The sequence below is a fragment of the Trichinella spiralis genome (assembly GCF_000181795.1).
Source record: "Trichinella spiralis strain ISS 195 chromosome Unknown Scfld4, whole genome shotgun sequence".
NCBI classification, from domain to species: Eukaryota; Metazoa; Nematoda; class Enoplea; order Trichinellida; family Trichinellidae; genus Trichinella; species Trichinella spiralis.
In genome coordinates this window covers 381,153-401,164 of record NW_003526943.1, presented here as the reverse complement: position 1 = coordinate 401,164, position 20,012 = coordinate 381,153, and the positions used below count along the sequence as shown (strand labels likewise).

Below are 20,012 nucleotides of genomic sequence, written 5' to 3'. Positions count from 1 at the left end.
ATATATTTGGTAGCTACATTACAAACAATGACGGTCAATTGATAATGACAGTCCTAGGCAAGAGAGAGAGAGCTAATTATTATTATTACACTGCTCTGGTTGAACAGACCAATAGCAAGACAGAAAAGTCAAATACCACACGCGACGGTCAGCTGGCATTTTCAAAAAATAAAAAAGCAGGAAAGAAGAAAATTACAAAGTTAAATATAATAAGGCGATACTGGCAGCAAGCTAAATTAACTAATATTTCAAATGCCTATTTTCTTCTTATTCATTATTTAATCTTCTTCACTGCTTTGATAAGGCGAACCAGTAGCACTGTGCGAAGGTGTCGACGGTTCTGACATTGGTCGTGGATAGCGAAATTTCGCCGCCTAATATTAAAAAAAATAATAATATCAAAAATCTGATCAGAATTATTGATTCAGTTGCAAATTCAATTCAATTCACCTCAGCTTTCAATTCTGCAAAACGTTCAGGATGTGTTCTCGAAAGAGCCATTTGACGTGCTTGACGATAATACTACAAAAGTAAAGAACACATTTAAACAAAATAATAATAATAATAATATGATAGAAAAATAAAGTAAAACAACTCACAAATCCTAAATTTTTCCAATCTAACAAATCCGACAAACGCTCTGTTCGATTGCGCAGTATAATTCTCTGTCTTCGAGATAAGCAACAAAAATCATACATAATCTTAAAGAGCAAAAAAACAAAATCTTCCACATATTTTTTTCTTCACCAGTGTGCTATACGAACAAAAGAAAAGCTCTGCTTCACCTGACTCAACTGAAGTACAGATTCTTCGGGATTTTTGTAACGACGATCGACAATGTACACACCATAACTCATCGGATCGGCTACGTGTTCATTGATGAAACATCCGAAACCAGAAAGGTTTGTTGTTACCGACGGAATGCCCATGACCGTGCATTCGCCTGTTCAGCAAGCATATTAAACTAAGTGAAGCTGGAAAAGTTGCTCGCACTTGAGATTGGAAAAATTTCCCCTCACCTGGAGTATAACCCCACGGTTCGTAATAAGATGGAAATATGCCCAAATGACAACCGCGCACAAATTCTTCGTAATCAAGACCAATCAAAGGACTGACTGAAGACAAAAATTCCGGATGAAAAACAACCTGGCATACAAAAATAACTTTCCACAAAAATGCATCAACGTTAAATTTCTAGGCAGTCGCACACACCTTGACTCGATCTTCAGGCTTGTTGAAAAGCTGCGTACGACGAAGATGCTTCAAAACTGGATCGTTAGCATCATCGTTCATGTTGTGAGTGCAAATCGGAGGAAGACACTCTCGCTGAAACATATTTTATGATGTAGTTACTGAACACTTATTGTAATACGTTTGTTAAAGAAAAAAAACATATGCATTTTAAATTTATCACTAACTTTGGATGACAAGATGCACCTCTTCAATTGAACTCGTTCTGCAGGCATGAGTAATTCATCCAAAGATGGAATATTGCCTCTTTAAAAAATTACCAAGATGGTTTAATTTAAAATAAAAAAATTAAAACCTCACCTGAGACAAGTTTCAAACATTCGTCTACCAATATTGGCGTTGATTTTTGTAACGGTATCGTGAAGCTGTTTGCATACGGCTTGACCCTTCAGCGATTCCACGTTGAAGCTGCTCGCATTTGCCGGATAAATAATAAACGCGATTACCGTCATACCTTTCGTGCGCACATCAGAGCTCGTCTAAACAAAACAAACAGACAAAATTCAAAGCTTCATATTTATTAATAAAACATCACCAACTTTCAAATAATGATTCAAACGTGCAAGCGATTCGATGAACAAATCACCCCCTTTGTTGGAAAATTCATAGCGTCCAGCGGTGAAGAAAAACAACGTTTTGTCCAGATCGAAATTGTAATGGCTGAAATTTGAAAAGCAACATAAACACACCAATACATATTAAAAGAAAAAAATTAATTCATCTTACCCGTAAAAATGGCCTCGAACAAATTCAGAAATCTTCTCTTTGCAAACGGCGTGCAAGTTTTGAAATTCATGTAGCGCGGCAAACTTGACAACATTCAAACCGTTCGGAGTAATCACATCCGGCTTACGATTAAGCAAATGCTGTGCCTCGATTCCAGTAATTTCAGAAACGGTCGTGAATACATGCGCCGCATGAATGGCCGCTCGTTCCATGCAATAGCGATGGTATATGCCACGATTTCCCGCCTCGCGGTCCAAATCGAACTACAAATTCGTAATCTTTGAATATTAATCAAAAACAAAATTACCACGAATACTTACTTTATCCAAATTGTTATAAAAGTCGGTATTTCCAGCGCATAAATAACGTCCCAACAACGTGGCGTGCGTGGTAAAAATGGTCGACAAATCCAACTTACGACATCTAGCCATCACCAAGCCAACACCTGCCATCCATTCGTGAAAATGGGCAATTACCAACGGCTTCGAATCGAATCCATCACGAAACTAAAATCATCACCAACTATTTTCATCAAAAAAAAAAGTAAAAATAAATAAAATACATTATTACCAATTTTTTGCATCTATAGCAAAGAATAAAAATATGTAAAATTCACACTGTGCTATAGAGAGGGAAAATAACTTTAAATTAACATTTGCAACTTGTAGCATCAAATAACAATTATAAATAAATTTAATAAGAAATCATACTACAAATTCAACAAAAAATCTTCAACTCCACAATATTTAAGCTATTTAGCAGCACAAGTTAACAAGAGGTGAACTTTCTTCATAACAATAAATTAAACAGATAGGATCGAATAATTTACAATTTAGGCACTTTGTCTAAATTTCTTCTAGTTAAGTGCTTAACAAACGTGAAAATATCCCCATAAAAATACTTTCTGTTTAAAAAGAACAAACAAGGTACTTACATTCTGCAAAAACCAACAAACCAAAAATCCAAAAATGACAGCATCATTTGATTCATTGTCCTGCCATGGTATACCAATGTGGCAAGAATCCCACAGTTCCTTTTTCCACTGATCTAAACGCCATGCTGCCGTAGTAATGTCGAACAAAATAACTTTCGGATAGCCATCTATCAACCAACGACCAAAAATTACCTTAACAAAATAACAGCAATAAAATTACAAAAAAATCTGAACAAATACAAAGTCTGAACTAATTCATATAAGCAAAAAATTCAAAAAAAATATTAAATAACAATGGTACTTCAAGAAAAAACAACACATTTTCAAAAACAACCACCTGTTTATTTCGAATAACTGACTATTTTTACTTCACTTACGACACGTGGTAGCAGGCAAACATCACCAATCTTCATTTGAGCATTGAATTTAAATTTAAATTAAAAAATACATAATCATAAATATTTCATATAATATAACTCAGTGTTTTTTTATAAAAAATCAGTGATAATACTTGAAAACGTAGCTGATTAACAAATATACCTTCAAAATAAAAATCATATCATCACAACTAGCAGTAAAAACAAAAACTGAAATTTTACTAAATTTCCTACTTCAAAATCACATAGTAATTTCAAGCAAATTTTTATTTTTTACCTTCACACCTTGAGAACGTATACTTTCAACAGCTCCACGAATATGAGATGTCTCCGGTTCGAGAACTTCAACTTCTAACTTCACAGTTTCTTCGTTGTAAGGCCCAATCATACAATATTGGTCACCAAGCTCTTCAGTACTAATGGCCGCTTTGGTACGTAACACAGTATAAATACCCCCAACTTAAAAATCATCCTCGAAGATTTGAAATTAAAATAATAATAATAACATACGTACCTTTATTAGCAACTTCCCATGCTATTTCAAAAACAAAACGACTCTCTCGACGCGCAGTTTCACCACGATCAAGAGAGTCGTCAACAAAATCTTTGTTCACATCCATGCTTTGCAGTCTCTTCAAAACCTTCGATACCTTGTTTTCTGGCATTGTACCCTAAAATTTGGAGAACCTACAAAACTGTACAATTCAACAGAAACACAAGTTGATCATTCTTTGGTGTTATTTATTCAAATCAACATAAAACTGAAAACAATATCGGAATGGCAAGTTTCAGGGTAAAAAATGCAACAAAACATTAAAACTATTGAAAATTTCAGAGCAAACCTACGTAAACAACAAGAACAACATGAAAGTACATAAACAAGAAAAATACTATAATTAAATATAAGTAGGTATTATTTCTTACGATTACATTCGATCAAAACGAATGATTTCAAAAATAAATGTTGGAATAATTATAAATTTACAAAAATAGCAAATGAATTTTCTTGAAATTATTATTTTCTGTATAAAGCATATATCAGTATGACTAAATAATTATAAAGAGATTTGAAAAAAATTGTGGCTTTTTTATTTGAATTAAAGGAAGTTTATACAAAATATTGTTCATATTAAGCATTAGTAATTTTTTAAACAATTCTTAAATAGCATAAAAGTATTATTATTGCATAAAAAATTATTCGTCAGATTATGTTCAACTTAAAAATGAAAACATATATATATATATATATATATATATATATATATATATATATATATATATAAAGTGTAAAACATCAATTGAAACAAAGCATCGTTTATAAATTACGCCCTTAAATGAATAAATTTTTTGATATCACCAACAGATCCTATATTTGCTTCACATTATATTTTGTATTGGTTCACATTAAATTTCAGAAAATTCAATTTTTCTACTAAACATTTTGAATCATTTTCAAAGATATTTGCTAAAGATTGTTGCTTTAAAACGAAAATTTCAATATATAGCTGTAAAATATTGATTTTTATGAAGTGGTGTTTTTAATTTAAAGACTATTTCCTTGCATTTTGCAGTAAGTAATGTTTTAATATTATAGAACAAGAATTTATTTATAATATTATGAAGTAACAGTAAAATAACAATGTGATGGATTAAACTACAGACAGTTTGCCACATGCTACATAGCCTACACAGATTATTCTTATTATTATTAATTGAAATTACTGCAGTTTATATAGCTGTGTAACTCCTTTCACAGCAGGTGGATTATGAATAATGCATGGTTTTATTTAACTTAGGGTGGCAAAAAAATAACAGACTGGATAGTAAGCACATCAGTGACAAGTAATGCATTATAGTGTGAATGTTTTTCTAAAAAGCTGGAAGTAGTTGAAAACTGAAATGCATAAAAGTAATTATTTATTAATATAAGTTAATAATGAAGTTGCGGATTAAATGACATTTAATAAAATATATTGAAAAGTGCATGATGTCATTACTTTTTTTAATATTATTTTTGAATGAGCCATTTACTGCTACACATTATTATATAAATCATACAATGATAATGCATATATATTTTTTCTTTTAGCATTTGCAAAATAAAAATTCAATTACAAAGCAGTATACATTTGATTCTTTATCATATTAATGAATGAAAAAGTTCAAAAATTTTAAAACGCAAAAATATAAGTATAAAACAAAACTTATTAACCATGCTTAGCAGTGTTAGCAGTTTTGGTGAATTTATTTGCAGTTCGTTAATTTATCATAGTAACAACAGTATTTATTTCTGACGTATACATATGTGCATAATTGGGAAATAGGGAATTTTATAATTTTAAAATGCATTCTGCGTTTGGTAAAATTTTTACTTCTTAATTATTGTTCTTTTTTTGTTTCTAAACTTAAGATAACTTATATTATTAAAATAAACTCTTCACTTTAGAGTATGAAAATTGAAGAGAAAAAGTAATTCAGGCGAGCGGAATTTAATTCTGAAATATTGAAGATGCATTTTAAGCACAATCATTTGATGCCACATATCAATCGATTGGCGTTATTCACCTTGTATACTGGTAGATGCAGTTAAATTCAAATAAGAGTTCAATTGTCAGTTTCCAGCTGCATTCGACTTGATGACTTCATTTGCCATAGAAAGTGGCCAGTTTCAAAGTAACGTTTAACTGTTGAACATTTTAATATTATAATTTTGATAATTTTATTCTTTTTTAAATATTTTCAAAATTTTATAAAACAACAAAAGGTTGCATGTAGGCTTAATTTTGTTTTTTTCATGAAATTTGTATATACAGTGCTTAGAAGTTGTTCTTCTGCTTTTCAAAATTATATGATGATGAATGTTCATCATCATTTGAAATAATAATCATAAATTCAAAATTCATCATAAACAACACTAAATTGTATTGTTTACAGTCAATTGAAAAACAGCTTTTTTAATTGATTATAATAATAAATTTTGGGCTATTTAGCACTTTTTACTCTATTTTCTTGATGAAATGCAAATTAAAATTTGGAAAAGTAATTAACAAATTGTTTTGTTAATAGAAAAAGGAACATGATTATTGAAACATTCATTTCAGCTTGATTAACTTTGAAAATTCTAAACAAATTGCAGGAAAATTATTGAAATCCATTTATAATGAAATTTAAATCATAAATAATATGCATCTTTAAATAATAACAGAAGTACGAGTAACTTAAAGCAATTGTGATACAAACAAAGGAAATAAAAGTGAATTTGAAAAAGGTAATGCTATCCATGATTGCTGTTTTTGTTTTTTTCATAATAAATACTCTAATAGAAGCAATAATTCAAAAAAATTATTATTACGATGTTTTTAAAATAAAATTTTAGTTGATCATATTTGTTATAAGAAGAAATAACATGAAAAAATTATTATAACAAAAAAACGTTTTTATTTAAAGCTTTCAAACTGTGATTTTAAATTATATAAAATTATTTCTGCATTTAAAAGAAAATATATGCAATTAAAATATTGACAGCATTATTAATTCACAAATGCTATTTAACCTTTTCGTACCTTACAATACTTATTTCAATTTTTTCTGCTTTCAAGGTTGATCATCAAAATGAAAAGATGTACTTTAAAGATGAAAATTAAGCAAAAAGATCATTAAATCTATTGTGCAAAATTCAAAATTCATTTTCATACAGATGTTCCGTGGGTGATTTAAATAAAAGCTGAACTTTATGGATGTGAACATCCCCATTTACCACAATTGGACTACCGGAAACGGAAGTTTTGAGAAAGAAAATACTATTTTGCTAACACCAAAAAGTCCATTTATTCTTCGGCTGTTAATTGTAATTTTGAGTATTATGGCTGTAGTAACATGCACCTGTTTATTTGTAATCATTCTAATAAAAAAAAAGAAGAAAAAAATGGAAAAATTAATAGCTTGTAAGTATTTCTTTTTGTCTTAGAATTTTCAAATATACAGACATTTTTGTTTGTCTTATCTCCTGATACAACTGAATGATTGAATTTAACTAATAATTACTTTAAAACTATTATTTTGAATACTGATAAAATTTATGCAATTTATAGCTGTTTTGCAAGCTAACTTTAATATTTATTTTGCATTTAAATTTTACTGCAGCAATTATTAATTTAAAAAATAATGCATATTTTACTTTTAACATTATTTACTTTTAGAAGTGGATATGAATTAAAAACAAGCAGTTTATAAAATAGCTTAAAAATGCTTAATTTAATTAAAAGCTAAAAACTTAATAAAAGAAAATTTTATCAAGTTTACATTTTTAAATGCATATAATATATAAACAATAATAATTATGTTAATATTCTTAATTTTCATTTCTTTGTTGAGCTACATTTCTTAATTACAAAACTAATAATAAATGTAAATTAATTTTTAAATTTAAAACTTTAAAAAATTTTTAATTTTTTCATATTTGAATAACTGAAGCACTTGTATCATTCATTTGCCATCTTTTTACACAAATTGCCAAATCAAATATATTTTTTGATTTAAATTTTAGAAACTGTAATTATCACATGCAAATTAGCTTTATTTTTGTTATCAGAACTTGTATTAACTAGTCGTGTGAAATGAATAAATTTGAAATTGAATTCTGAAATACAACTTTTTTATCATGCTGTGTTGCAATTTTGTACTAATTTTTTGCTGTTGTGAATAATTTTTGAATCAATCAAATACAGATTTTAAAACTTTAATGACTCTATTTTGAGCAACAGTAAATGCAAATAAGAGATTTCCGTTTCAAAGTATTACACAGATAAATAAATAAATAAACAAAAGATAAAATTAATTAATATAATCCATTTTAAAATGTTCTTTTGGTTTTAGTTAACTTATATGCCAGTCGTAATATAATAGATACTTTGCAAAGTTATTTATTTTAATTAAATATATCATTTCAAATGCACGCTTCTGCATGTATAAATATACAGATCTAAATTAACGATGTGTTTATTAGCCATTTATTAGCATGAATGCACGAATGAATACATTCGCTATTGATTTCAGTATTCTCATTTGGCAGTGCTGTAACTACGTTAGGATATGCGGCATCATATAGTGGTCGGCTGCACACATCATGCTTTCAGACAACAATTTACGCCTCAGAATGCATTTTCAAAACTATTCACATAACTTGTTACTCAATGGGTGAATGGTTGATCACTTTTTCCATGTTTTTAATGGCTACAGACAGCTTGACAACAGTGGCTTTCATGAATTCTAAATTTCGTGTAAAAGAAACAAACATCAATCTTATTATTTCATTTGCATTATTTTTATCCATTTTCAATATCATCATATGTTGGATATGGACATGCTATTTTGGCAATGTGCAAGTTTCAGCTTGCTGCTATCACGAAGATGTTGTACCAGGGAATTATTATCTGTTCCATTACATGATTGTTTGCATATTTGGATACATAAGTATGTTCATGTTCATCACCGCTGGAATTGGATTCCGACGGCTTAGAGTAAATTCATCTTCCATTAGGCAGATACAAATGCGTCGGGAAGGTATTGTTTTGAAAAAAGCACTAATAAGCATCGCGTTCAATTTTGTCGTGCAAACATTGCCTTGCACAGCCGCGGTGATCATGTTTTCTTTGAAAAGTTCAACTGGCTTATTACAATACCCTTGGCTGTTTTGCATTGGTAGTTATGCAGTTTATGCAATGTTCTGGATCTTCCGAGATCATACTTTGCATCGTTTTTTCTTTGCAAACAAATTAGTGCCAAGATCAGATAAAACTCTTTCCAATATTTCCTAATATTGATTTTTATGTGTTTCGAATTTTTTGAAATACATCATTAATTTTTATGTATATAAGAAGCTGCTAATTGAATTACTGATGAAATGCAAACTTCACGATATGAAGTGTGCACAGTGCGTGGTGAAGTGTTTAAAAAAACATTAAAAAATTTTTTTATATTTGTGAAGCAACAGAGATTCACAAGGGCAAAGGAAAACTTTTGTTCATAAAAAGAAAAAATCAGCACTCAATTCAACTTCACAGCAATTTTCAACAAAAGTTAATTTAACAATTTATTCAGTATTGAAAACAGTTTAAAACAACATATTCTGTCAATTAGCAATGTAAAAGCTATTAGCTATAGTGAAAAGCTTAAGATTGTTCAAACAAAGTGTCAAATAAAAAAACAACACTGTTGTCAGACATTTTATTTATTGAAATTCTTAAAAGCTTGAAATGACAATGAAAATATGCTTCAGTAATGAGTTTCACTGTGTTGAGAAAATAGCATTTTCTTAAATAGAAAAGAAAATGAGGTAATTGAAAAATAATTTTAGTACGATGGAAGAGAGCTGAAATTTCAATGCTCTGCACAATTGTTACTTTATTTAGTCGTTTTTATAATTTAATTTAATTTAATTGCTTATTTAACATCGATATTTATTATTTTACACTTGGTATCAACAATTCAAACATTCTGCAGAAAATATATTACATTAACTAAAATTTAAAGTATGAAAAAACAATTAAATTTAATAATTATATCAATTTATTAACTTTTTCTTAGTTTTGCATAACTACAATGCGTTTTCAAAGTGGATCATTATAGCTGCTATATCTGACCCCTTGAATGAAGTTGCTCTGATATTTTACAGCCATGGTTAAATTGAAAAATGGGAATTAATAGACTGTTCAGAGTGGATTGACTTTTAACCTTTTACTTTTACTGTCATTTAAAAAAGTTGATTTAGACGAAATATTTAAGAAGAAATAATTGCCTGCAAACTATAATAAGATAAGCAGTTGAAGAGCTTCTAAATTATTTAATAGAACACTAAACATCACCTATATTGCTTGTGATTTATCTACACATCTTAAATAAAAATAGCTTCATCATTTTGCAATAGTAATATAGCCTTAATTAGTTTTTGTTTTATTATATATTTCAAAGACATCATAAATAAATATTTAATAAATTTGATTGCATTAATCAGCAAAATTTTTAGGCAATGTTTGAAGAAGAAAAGAAAGCGAGTTGAATTGCAATTTAATTTAGGTTAATTATTGTTATTTGCAATGCTATAATACGTATTCAGCAAGATTTCCTTTTAAACAATCAGTTATAGCACTACATAAAAATATTTAATAAAGCTGAACAATAACTTGTAGGATATTTAATTTTAATGAATAATTGAAAGTTCATTCATGCAAGTTATTCTTATTTAGCTTATAATAAAAATCCAGAAATGTCAAATAAGAATGCTTTATTTTCAGATTCTACAGTATAATATATATTTAGATTCATTGATTAAAGATAAAGATAAGACGAAAGTCAAAAGAAATTTTAAACCGCTAAAAAATGACGTGAATTAGCACATATAGGAAGCAAACTGAAACTGCAAAATTTTGTGAATACATTGCAAATAAATATTCTTTCTTCATGGGCATACAATGCTGTTGTTGATGTTAATTTAATATTTTGTTTGATTTAAATGATGTATTTTTATTTTGACTGCTATCGTTTGTAAAGTTACAACTTTATTTATAAGAAAAAACAAGATTTATATTTTAACCACAGTAGACATATTGTTAGATAATGTCTCCGGTTCAACCCAATGATTTGCTCTGATCATTTTATACAAATTATTGCGCAAATCTTTCCTTTTACAAAATAAAAATATTGCGTATGCAGAATAACTGATTATGCAAATAATCCAGATAGTATCTAGTAAAAATGATTCGATTGAATAATAAACGCCAACCACAGCAGCTGTGCTTGGCACAGTTTGTACGAGAAAGCCGAAAGTAACCAAACTTATTGTTTGCTTGACAATAATATTCTGACGCTTCATGCGAATTAATCTTACAGCTTCAGAATGAACTTTTCTCAAGTTCAGTGAAATGAATGAAACAAGAAAAAGTATTACGCTGCAATAACCAAAAGATGACAATATCACGTAATTGGCAACGTACATGTGAAATGGAAGGACATCTTCAAAATAGCAACAAGCAAGCACATGTGTCTGGGTTCTGAAGAACACCGCTATCCACATTGTTGCGACACCAATAGCAATGCAAGAAAAAGTAATTATAATGAAACAATTGACATTCTTTTTCATTATGTTCCATTTGGCTGGTTTGAAGCAGACCACTGTTATACAACAATCTAATGCCATCAGAAACATTCCAGCCGTTGATGCAGGCTCACACACAGCAAAAAGTGTTACTTGTGGATGTCCTATTAAGCACATCCATGGTGTTGTCAAATGCACTGTACAATCATTCATCATTCTAGCTATATTTGCGCATAAGTAAGTTATTCCAGAAACTGCACTACCTCCAACAAATACTAAAGTAAAAAAAAATAGCTCATTTCTATTAATAATTTTTGCTTATAAGTAATTTAGCATTTTAAACATTGCATGAAATTTGCATTCATTTACAGTATTACAGTTGCTTCATTGATTAATATGAATAAGATGATTAACAAAATTCTTACTCAAGTTAAATTTATCAGCGTTTTTCTTAGATGCTTTCATGGAGATCGCCGTAAAAAGCATAAAATTTGTTAAAGCAGCAAATGCTGAGAAAATACAAATTACGATGCTGAATGCTGTCACAGTTTCTTTATCAGATTCGATGGTTGCAGACGTTATATTCACTGAACTAGCTTCAACTACAGCCGTTGTATTCTGCATGATTTATTAAACGTTTAGTATACGGCCTTTCTTTGCCTAAGAAAGTGAGTGAAATAAAAAACAGTACATTTTCACTGACGTTAAACAAACCAGTTTTCATAATATAATAAGAAAAAAATGTTTAATAAATAATTTCAAAGTATTTATATATTTTTTGAGAAATGCATGAGAAAGTAATATATGATAAGTTTAAAATTATAGTTGTAGAATTGAAAGTTATGTTGAATGTTCATTTTATTTTTTAATTGCAATTTCCTGATAGTTTTAAAAGCCATGAAGATAATTGTTATCAATTAAATAAAAATTTTAGTAATGAAACATCTGTTATCACATAAAAGAACATAATTTTATAATCATAAAATCAATAAAATAAAGCAGTGATTTAAAATTTCAGAGATGGTTAATTATCACGATGACTTATAAAAATACTTACCATTACTATGGATTTCAATTTTTTGTTTCTTTGAACAAATACATTCGTTTTTCACTGAAATGTAAATGATACATTCAAAATAAATAAATAAATAAATAAATGCTTCTGTAGTATATGCAGATCAGAAAGAAAATAATTTTAATTAAAAAACAGCCTTTATAGAAAACGTTTGTTCGCGCTAATTTCTTTATAAATAATAATGTAAGAATTAATATAAGAATATTTAAAGCTTAATTATAAATGCGCTTATTCAAGTTGACAATGCACAGAAAGCAAAAAATCATGCATCTATAAATAGTTCAGTAGTTGAAAATGTTAATTTTTAAGAGAAAATTAAAGAAAATTTCAAAAAGCAACATGCTTCATTATATGACAATTTGTTAAAAAAAACAAAACAAATCTTATCAAATGATCTTAAGTTATGCATAAGATAATAGAAAATTATTTCAAATGCATTAGCATTGAAAATTTTTTGTTAAATTTTAATTACACATATTTGCTCAATTTGAAGTTGAAAGGGCATAATTGTTTGCAAATAATTTTATAAACTTAAATTGTTATTTTAAATATCACAAAATCAAACTCTATTCTAAATTAGCTTTTATTTTTTGAAATCAAATTTGTAGCGTAGACATCAAAAGGCACATTTTAATGAGATATTAAATTTAAACATAATCAGCAATCTTAATTTTCCATTTGAGAAGTCAGCGAAATTAATTTAATTTAAATTAATCACCATATATTTAATATATTATTATTTAGGCATGTAAATTTTTAAAACAAAACAAATCACTAGTCTCATCATTAGTAAATGAATTATTGCAAAGTTAGTATAATTTAAAAATCCAAAATTAAATTCGCTTAGTTGATTCCGCAAGTTGAAGTAAATTATGAATTCATAGCATTATCATGAAATTTTAAAGTTTAATGTAAAACAAGATACGTAGAAGTTTCAAAGTAAATTTTAATTGTGAAAAATGTTTCATTCTATACTGCTACATTTGAATAGTAAAAGAGAATCAAGAGAATTGTCAGAGGCAGTTTTGCAACGTTTGCATCAATTGAATAACACTTACTTAGCTTGGTTAAGTTGCATAACCATTCTGAGAGGTTAATTTTTTAAATTATGCAGTTTTACAATTAAAAAAATAAGCTTTTATAAGGAAAAGAAACACTTGAATTTAATATTAAAGCATAGCACTGATTATGAATACTGAATTTCAAAATAAGCTGCAGTTCACTTGTTATTTCTTTTCAATTTGGAAAGTTAATAGCATTTTATTTTGAAATAAGGAAAATACATTATTTAAAAAGATAACTTTTGGAGAAAATTGCATTTCATTTGATTTTTGCAATTCTAAGTCAATTTATCATTTTGAAATATTGGCTTCACTGGCCTAACTTCTTTTGTTCTCTTCAACCAGAAAGGATATAATGCAAGAAGCAATGCATCAACAGTCCATTTTGCTTTACTAAGCAAATTATTAAAATTTAATAAAACTAAAATTTTCATGCAAGCGTCACATTCAATGCCATTATTATTAATTAGTAAAATTGAAAAATAAATGCTATAAAAAATAATTTATTTTTCAATATGTATCAAAAATTTCTTTGAACTTTCGAGCAAAAATAAGGTTTTTCTTGTATTTTACGCTTTATTTAACCCTTTGATTTATTGTTGGGGTGGAGCCCACCCCAGGGGGTTTTCTTTTCGTCGCATTCTGTCAATTTTAATTTTTATAATCTGAAGCTTTGTAACATCTCTTTTGAAACAATAAAACATATTTTAAAAAAATTTCAATGTTCCAGAAATTTTTGCTCGGTCTATAGAACATCGTAAAGTTAAAAGGTGCGTTATTGGATTGTTGGAGTGGGACCCACCCCACTTTAAAAAAACACGTGTAAAAAGCTAGAAGTATGTTTAATTTTTATGAAATTTATTTTATTAGATAGTTCGAAGAATTCTGTACATGATGGTATTAAAGTATTTTCAATTTTAATAATTTTAAAGCCTTTCATTGGCAAAACATACGACAAAAGTCGTTAAAAAATCATTATTTCTTAGTTTTTTTCTTCGTGTGGAGTTAGTTTTGTAAAATTTGTAAAACAAATTGCAGACTTGAGTACAACATGTTATTTTGCACATTTTGATACTAAACTCAGTTCTATAGTCATTCTTTTGGTTCCGAAAAGACTTCGTTTATCTAAGCCCTTTCTATAGTTTTAACATAAACATATGGAAAAGTGTTGAGCAGGAAATTGATATTCCACATTTTTTTGATTTCAGTATTTATTATTTATTGATTTTTATGTATTTTGATTAAAATTTCATTATTTAAAATAAATGTTAAGTCTCTTCTAGCTGAAAAATTCAACAAAATTGACGTAATAAATCTGTTCCTTTATTTGGAAGTGCTAGGATTAACATCACATACTTTAATTTTCTCACAGAAGAAGCCATTTTCACGGTCTACTAATTCACATCTAGGATGACAAAATGCATTGTCAATTATGAGTAGCATTTTTCCTGATTTTTTTGTCTTCTGCTAGTATTTTTCAGCGTGAGGAATAAATATCTCATCATACCAGCGGGAAACAATATCTCCTGCCATCCAGGTTTTTGGCTGATAATCAGAAACTACAGGCAACTTCTGCACACTAATCTTAGATCGTGGACGCAATTGATATTCCAGCTAACAACAGTTGCAAACGATCGCAATCTGTAGCATTAGCGCAACAACGGATATTCACTCTTTCTTTGCATGACTTAAAGTTTTTGTTTTTTAACTTAGTTTTTGCTTCAAACTCAAAACCTTTCCCTTTATAGTAGTAGGTATACCGGGCATAAAATGTGCTTAAATAATCAGTGATCGGATAATCAGTGATCGGATAATCAGTGATCAGATAATCAGAGTTCCACTGTAATTTGCAAGTTTAAACTGCGAAAGCAACAAGTAAATTTCTTTTATTTTAAAATGAAATTTCAGTTATATTTTTTTCATGATTAAATGTTTTTGATTGTACATACTTTGTAATGATATTTTAATCTTACCGCAGTTTTGTATTGTACAAAGCAGTTAAATTTATGATTCACAAATAATTTAAATAAAAGCTTCCTGAAATATTTTTTGTATATATACACTACTTTTATAAAATTATTATCTTTTTTAACATGATGAATATTTCAGAAATTTTCTCAACTTCAAATGTAACTTTTGCAGTAATAGTTTAAAATTTTATCATCAGTTATGACAGCTTTGCTGATATGTTTACATTAAGCAATCACTTTAGTATGTCATTCTTGTAATATGCATTTTCTGCCATTTGTGCATATTTGAAAAGTATTTTGCTTATGTTTATTAAATTTGAAAACATATTTTCATTTAACAAACTCTAAATTAAAAAATATTTGCTAAATTTACCAATAAATGATGGCATATTGATTTTTTATGTATAGGAAGGGAATCAGTGAGACCATTAACCAATGAAAAATGCAGTGCAAGCAATTAATTATTTCAAAAGCATTCATTATTCAGTTGATTCATCAAAAATTTTAAATTTAGATAAATGGAAACATTAAAAAAGTGAGCACTTTTGTCTTTTGTCAATGTGATTTGATTTTGTATATGAACTTCATTTAAATATATTAAATTTATTATTATTATTTAGTTAATTATGGGATAATAATTAGAAACTCTAATGAACTGAGTTCTTTTATTAAATTCATTAAATTAAATTAAATCAAATCAAATTATTTTTTATTTACTTTTCTTTTTTGTAATTTTTATCTGTTTTTCAATTTACAGTTATTTCAGTTTACTTCATCGCAGTTCACTGATTATATTCACTCTATTGAAACTTTCTTTCGTTAATAAATTTTATTTAAATAAAGCATGATTGAATTATGATTTATTGAATGGTACTGGATACTTTAATAGAGTGATGATTTATTGCATATGATGTATTTATTATGATGAATTTCAACCAAAAATTAATAAGCAAAGTTCTTTACCAAAATAACAGCAGTTTGAACAAAATGAATAATTATCAATTTCTTTTGTTTCTTTTAATTGTTTCTTTTATTTTATTTCTTTTTTAATTTTAATATTTCTTATGTTAAAGATAACTTTTTTAAGTACATAAATATTGCCAGCATTTTTATATTGTCAATTTCAGTATCTAATGTCAGAATAAGCTGTACAGTTTTATTTAAAATTCACTGAACAGTACATACAGTTTAAACATAATCAAAAAGCAAGTTTACTTAAAGTTTTGTTATAAAAAAGAAAGTTATAAAAACATCATGAAAAGATTAAAATTTATTTCAATAGACGAATAAAAATGTTGATTTAATTTGTTTCTGTAAGCAGTAAATGGTATTATTTTTTAAAATGTAATAATCTATGTATTTGTTACTGATTTTAAATTACTTTTCAGTATTAATTCAGAGTTAACAACTTTTGTTTGGCATAGATTTCTGTGCACATATTTCCAGAAGGTTTTATCTTTAACAATGATATACGCTGCATAGGCAACATAACCAAATAAACAGCTGACCCTGATGATCGTGTATTGCATGAAACCAATTATTTTCAAAATTAGCAATACAGATACCAAACTTGGGAGAGTTTTTATGAAGAATGCAAAACTTATGAGTGCAATTGATTGCTTTATTACCGCTTTTTCTCTCTTCAAGCGTATTAATTGCACGGATTGGGATTCCATTTTTTTCAAATGCAACTTCATTACAGCAGTCAAAAATAATGCTCCGCTTATGTAACCAACAAATGCTTGTATTGAATAATTTGCAAGATACACGTTAGATGATATCACTTCTCTGAAATGACAACAAGAAGAAAGAAGTTCCTCATTTTGAATTAGCAGTTCAATCCAAATCACGGCTATGCAAAAACATATGCATCCAACTGTAGCAAGTATAATTCGATTAACATTTTCATTGCTAATGCAAAATTTAGGTTTAGGAATCAGTATGGTTATTGAACAATCCAGTGCTGTTAAAAACATTGCAGCCGTAGAAATTGGTTCACAAAGACTTAAAATCCATATCTGTGGTTGTGTAATGATGCACATCAGTCTTGTTGTGCAGTATTTCCAACAACTGCTCTGTGATTTTATTATGTCAGCAATCATTATAGCATTTCCACATATTGCAGATGAAACTGCAAACACTAAAACGCAAACTGATGCAAACTGTGAATTTATTGAAAACCAACAACGTAATTTATTATCAACTTCGTAACTGGTGATTGTTGCATTTAGTTAAAAATTAATATGGAAAGTTTTTAGAGAAACTATTTTATGAATATAGTTTGATTAAAAATTATCAGGATATTTATAATCACGAAATGCTACTTCAACTATTACTCTTCAATTGCTTTTTAAAGTTTTTCACGTATAAGACTTACTGCAATGTTTTTTAGCTGTTTATTTATAAGATTATTAAAGAAATGAATATAATAATTTGTTATCAGAAATTAATTGATAATAAATGAAATTAAAAATAAAATATTTTCAAAAATATATTATGAAAACAACTTCTCATCATGAAAGATTTGTAAAATCGAAATGAAATTTCTTTAAAATGAAAATTTTAATGAAATTTAAATTATTAAACGTGAACAGATGATTGTATTTTGGATGTGTTTACTTTGGTGCAATTTTAAAGCACATGTAAAAATGAATGTTTCAAACTTTTTTTCCCAGCAGACATTCAGTAGTTGCTGAAGTATATCTATATAAATGTATTTCATTTTAAATAATTTTATTTTTAAATAAAAAAAACTAATCTTGAATTTTTCTTATCTTTGCAATAATAATTTTATCAACGTTTATCAAATTAGTTGTTAATAAATCAATAAAGTTAATAATTATAATACAAAGAAATATAATTAAAAAAGTATATAATAAAATATAATAATTTCGTATGAATTTATTACGAAAACTTATAACTGATTATTAATGCGTGAAGATTATATTGCAGTAACTGTTTAAGTAGTGCAGCAATAATTAAATGCACATCTATTATTTTTAGCATAAAATGAAACCCCTATTATAAAGTTAATATTATATTTTCATATTTGCACTTACATAAATTGAATTTGTCTGATTTTCTCTTTTTCTTTTTATAAGCAAGCACGACGGCTGCTAATGCATTAGTAAATCCAGCCAATGCACATATAAAACTATACATTACAAGAATATCTCTTTTATTTAGAGCTGCAGATACAGTAGTGTTTGTTGTTGTTGTTGTTGAAGTGTTCTGCTCCACGCACATCATCACGAAAGCTATAAATAAACGCATACGGTTAAATATTGTTTCATTTAGTATATTCCAAAACAAAAAATTATAAATAAATTTTAGCCGTTAAAATGTAAGCAAATGTAATTGAATTTTTACTTTCATGTGAGTGCAATTATTGTGAGAATATGTGAAATGTTCAGTAGCAGTGCAATTCTTAAACTTTTAAAATTGTATTTAAAAGTATTTCAAAGCATCTTGTTAAAATTTACGGAAGAAAACTCTATTCGCATTTCTAATGATCATTAATTTTGATTTTCCTGCTTATGCTTCTTCAGCAGAGATCTAATATATTGTATTTATTAGAATTCTTGATTTTGCTTCATTTAAATTTGTTTGAAGAACAAGTTTAATTAAAAAAAAAACAATTTATCAACAAGTCTCAAGAATTCAATTATTTTTTGCTATATTATAACACTGGAGGTGATAAAAGTGTGAGAAAATATTATTTATTACTGAAGAATATTTTTATTCTAGAAATTATTATTAACATAATCCATCTTAAGCACATACATTGTAAAATAATGCAAAGTTTTATATTTGTGCAATAATTTTTAGATACAATTAACAAAGCAGAATATTAAATGTCAAGGATGATTTTTCACTATGCGTAATAAATTATTTCGCATCATTCATATGTATTAATATTTTCCATTAATTATTTACTTGTTACCTACTGCTATCTGTATTTTACAAAAAGATCCTTGATAATTTCTTATCTATTTGCTATTTAATGTATGAAAAAATATATAACTTATGCTAAAACATTAAAAATGAATATTTTCTTCCTTAATTAATGTAATTTTATAGATGTCGTCCTGGAGATTAAATATGTAAATGTCGTCATTTGATTGACATATAGATAGATGAATTATTTGTTGATGAATATATATATATATGTATGTATCGGTTCATATACATGGCTGTTCATAAAACTCGAACATGAAACAAAAGATTAATCATTTAGTCGAGCTTGTTTTCAGTTGACTGGTAGCGCAAATCAAACCTGCGAAGAAGGAAACTGACAGTTTAAGATAAAGTGACGTGAAATTCGATTGCATCATCTCAAGAAAACATTAATATTAAAATTTTCATTTTAAATGTTTGTGTGAGTGTTTACCTTTCAGCCACAACAACAAATTGTAAAAATTCAATTTTAATATTCCTTCTTCAGACAGCCGTTTTAAACAATAAAAACATTGTTACAAATTCATTTAGGCTCAAGCGATTCGACTGGAATTTTCTGGATAAATAAA

General features: G+C 27.6%; 4 protein-coding genes across 4 annotated transcripts; 1 reads left to right on the top strand and 3 right to left on the bottom strand.

The window, feature by feature from the left end:
• Positions 1-278: 278 nt before the first annotated feature.
• Tsp_00121 (glycogen [starch] synthase, liver) lies at positions 279-4,164 on the bottom strand. Its single transcript, XM_003375846.1, has 14 exons — positions 4,135-4,164; positions 3,803-3,959; positions 3,566-3,747; positions 2,933-3,103; positions 2,298-2,483; positions 1,978-2,240; positions 1,782-1,911; positions 1,552-1,730; positions 1,419-1,497; positions 1,213-1,326; positions 966-1,146; positions 786-943; positions 451-522; positions 279-374 (listed from the first exon to the last, which is right to left on the bottom strand). Exons 1-14 carry the CDS (start codon positions 4,162-4,164, stop codon positions 279-281), a joined length of 1,998 nt encoding a protein of 665 aa, XP_003375894.1.
• Positions 4,165-7,021: 2,857 nt separating this feature from the next.
• Positions 7,022-9,104, top strand: Tsp_00122 (hypothetical protein). The gene is made up of 5 exons (XM_003375845.1): positions 7,022-7,128; positions 7,488-7,513; positions 7,835-7,897; positions 8,164-8,205; positions 8,344-9,104. Exons 1-5 carry the CDS (start codon positions 7,022-7,024, stop codon positions 9,102-9,104), a joined length of 999 nt encoding a protein of 332 aa, XP_003375893.1.
• Positions 9,105-9,797: 693 nt separating this feature from the next.
• Positions 9,798-13,239, bottom strand: Tsp_00123 (hypothetical protein). Its single transcript, XM_003375844.1, has 4 exons — positions 13,231-13,239; positions 11,806-11,998; positions 10,880-11,643; positions 9,798-9,806 (listed from the first exon to the last, which is right to left on the bottom strand). Exons 1-4 carry the CDS (start codon positions 13,237-13,239, stop codon positions 9,798-9,800), a joined length of 975 nt encoding a protein of 324 aa, XP_003375892.1.
• A 1,862-nt stretch (positions 13,240-15,101) lies between these two features.
• Positions 15,102-18,732, bottom strand: Tsp_00124 (hypothetical protein). The gene is made up of 5 exons (XM_003375843.1): positions 18,595-18,732; positions 18,073-18,178; positions 17,461-17,617; positions 17,115-17,274; positions 15,102-15,356 (listed from the first exon to the last, which is right to left on the bottom strand). Exons 1-5 carry the CDS (start codon positions 18,730-18,732, stop codon positions 15,102-15,104), a joined length of 816 nt encoding a protein of 271 aa, XP_003375891.1.
• Positions 18,733-20,012: the final 1,280 nt, after the last annotated feature.

What these genes read in the sequence shown, in the direction of transcription:
- Tsp_00122 (XM_003375845.1), top strand. Translation starts at nt 7,022, where the DNA reads ATGGATGTGAACATCCCCATTTACCACAATTGGACTACCGGAAACGGA. An exon ending in AGAACTTGTATTAACTAGTC is followed by an intron (nt 7,898 to 8,163) that starts GTGTGAAATGAA and finishes TTTTGGTTTTAG; the next exon opens with TTAACTTATATGCCAGTCGT. An exon ending in TATAATAGATACTTTGCAAA is followed by an intron (nt 8,206 to 8,343) that starts GTTATTTATTTT and finishes TATTGATTTCAG; the next exon opens with TATTCTCATTTGGCAGTGCT.
- Tsp_00124 (XM_003375843.1), bottom strand. Translation starts at nt 18,732, where the DNA reads ATGTGCGTGGAGCAGAACACTTCAACAACAACAACAACAAACACTACT. An exon ending in AAATACAATCATCTGTTCAC is followed by an intron (nt 17,618 to 18,072) that starts GTTTAATAATTT and finishes TAGTGTTTGCAG; the next exon opens with TTTCATCTGCAATATGTGGA. An exon ending in GCTTGAAGAGAGAAAAAGCG is followed by an intron (nt 15,357 to 17,114) that starts GTAATAAAGCAA and finishes TGCAAATTACAG; the next exon opens with TGGAACTCTGATTATCTGAT.
- Tsp_00123 (XM_003375844.1), bottom strand. An exon ending in CGCTGATAAATTTAACTTGA is followed by an intron (nt 11,644 to 11,805) that starts GTAAGAATTTTG and finishes TATTTGTTGGAG; the next exon opens with GTAGTGCAGTTTCTGGAATA.
- Tsp_00121 (XM_003375846.1), bottom strand. Translation starts at nt 4,164, where the DNA reads ATGTACTTTCATGTTGTTCTTGTTGTTTAC. An exon ending in ATTATTTGAAAGTTGGTGAT is followed by an intron (nt 1,731 to 1,781) that starts GTTTTATTAATA and finishes TGTTTTGTTTAG; the next exon opens with ACGAGCTCTGATGTGCGCAC. An exon ending in GGTGCATCTTGTCATCCAAA is followed by an intron (nt 1,327 to 1,418) that starts GTTAGTGATAAA and finishes AATATGTTTCAG; the next exon opens with CGAGAGTGTCTTCCTCCGAT.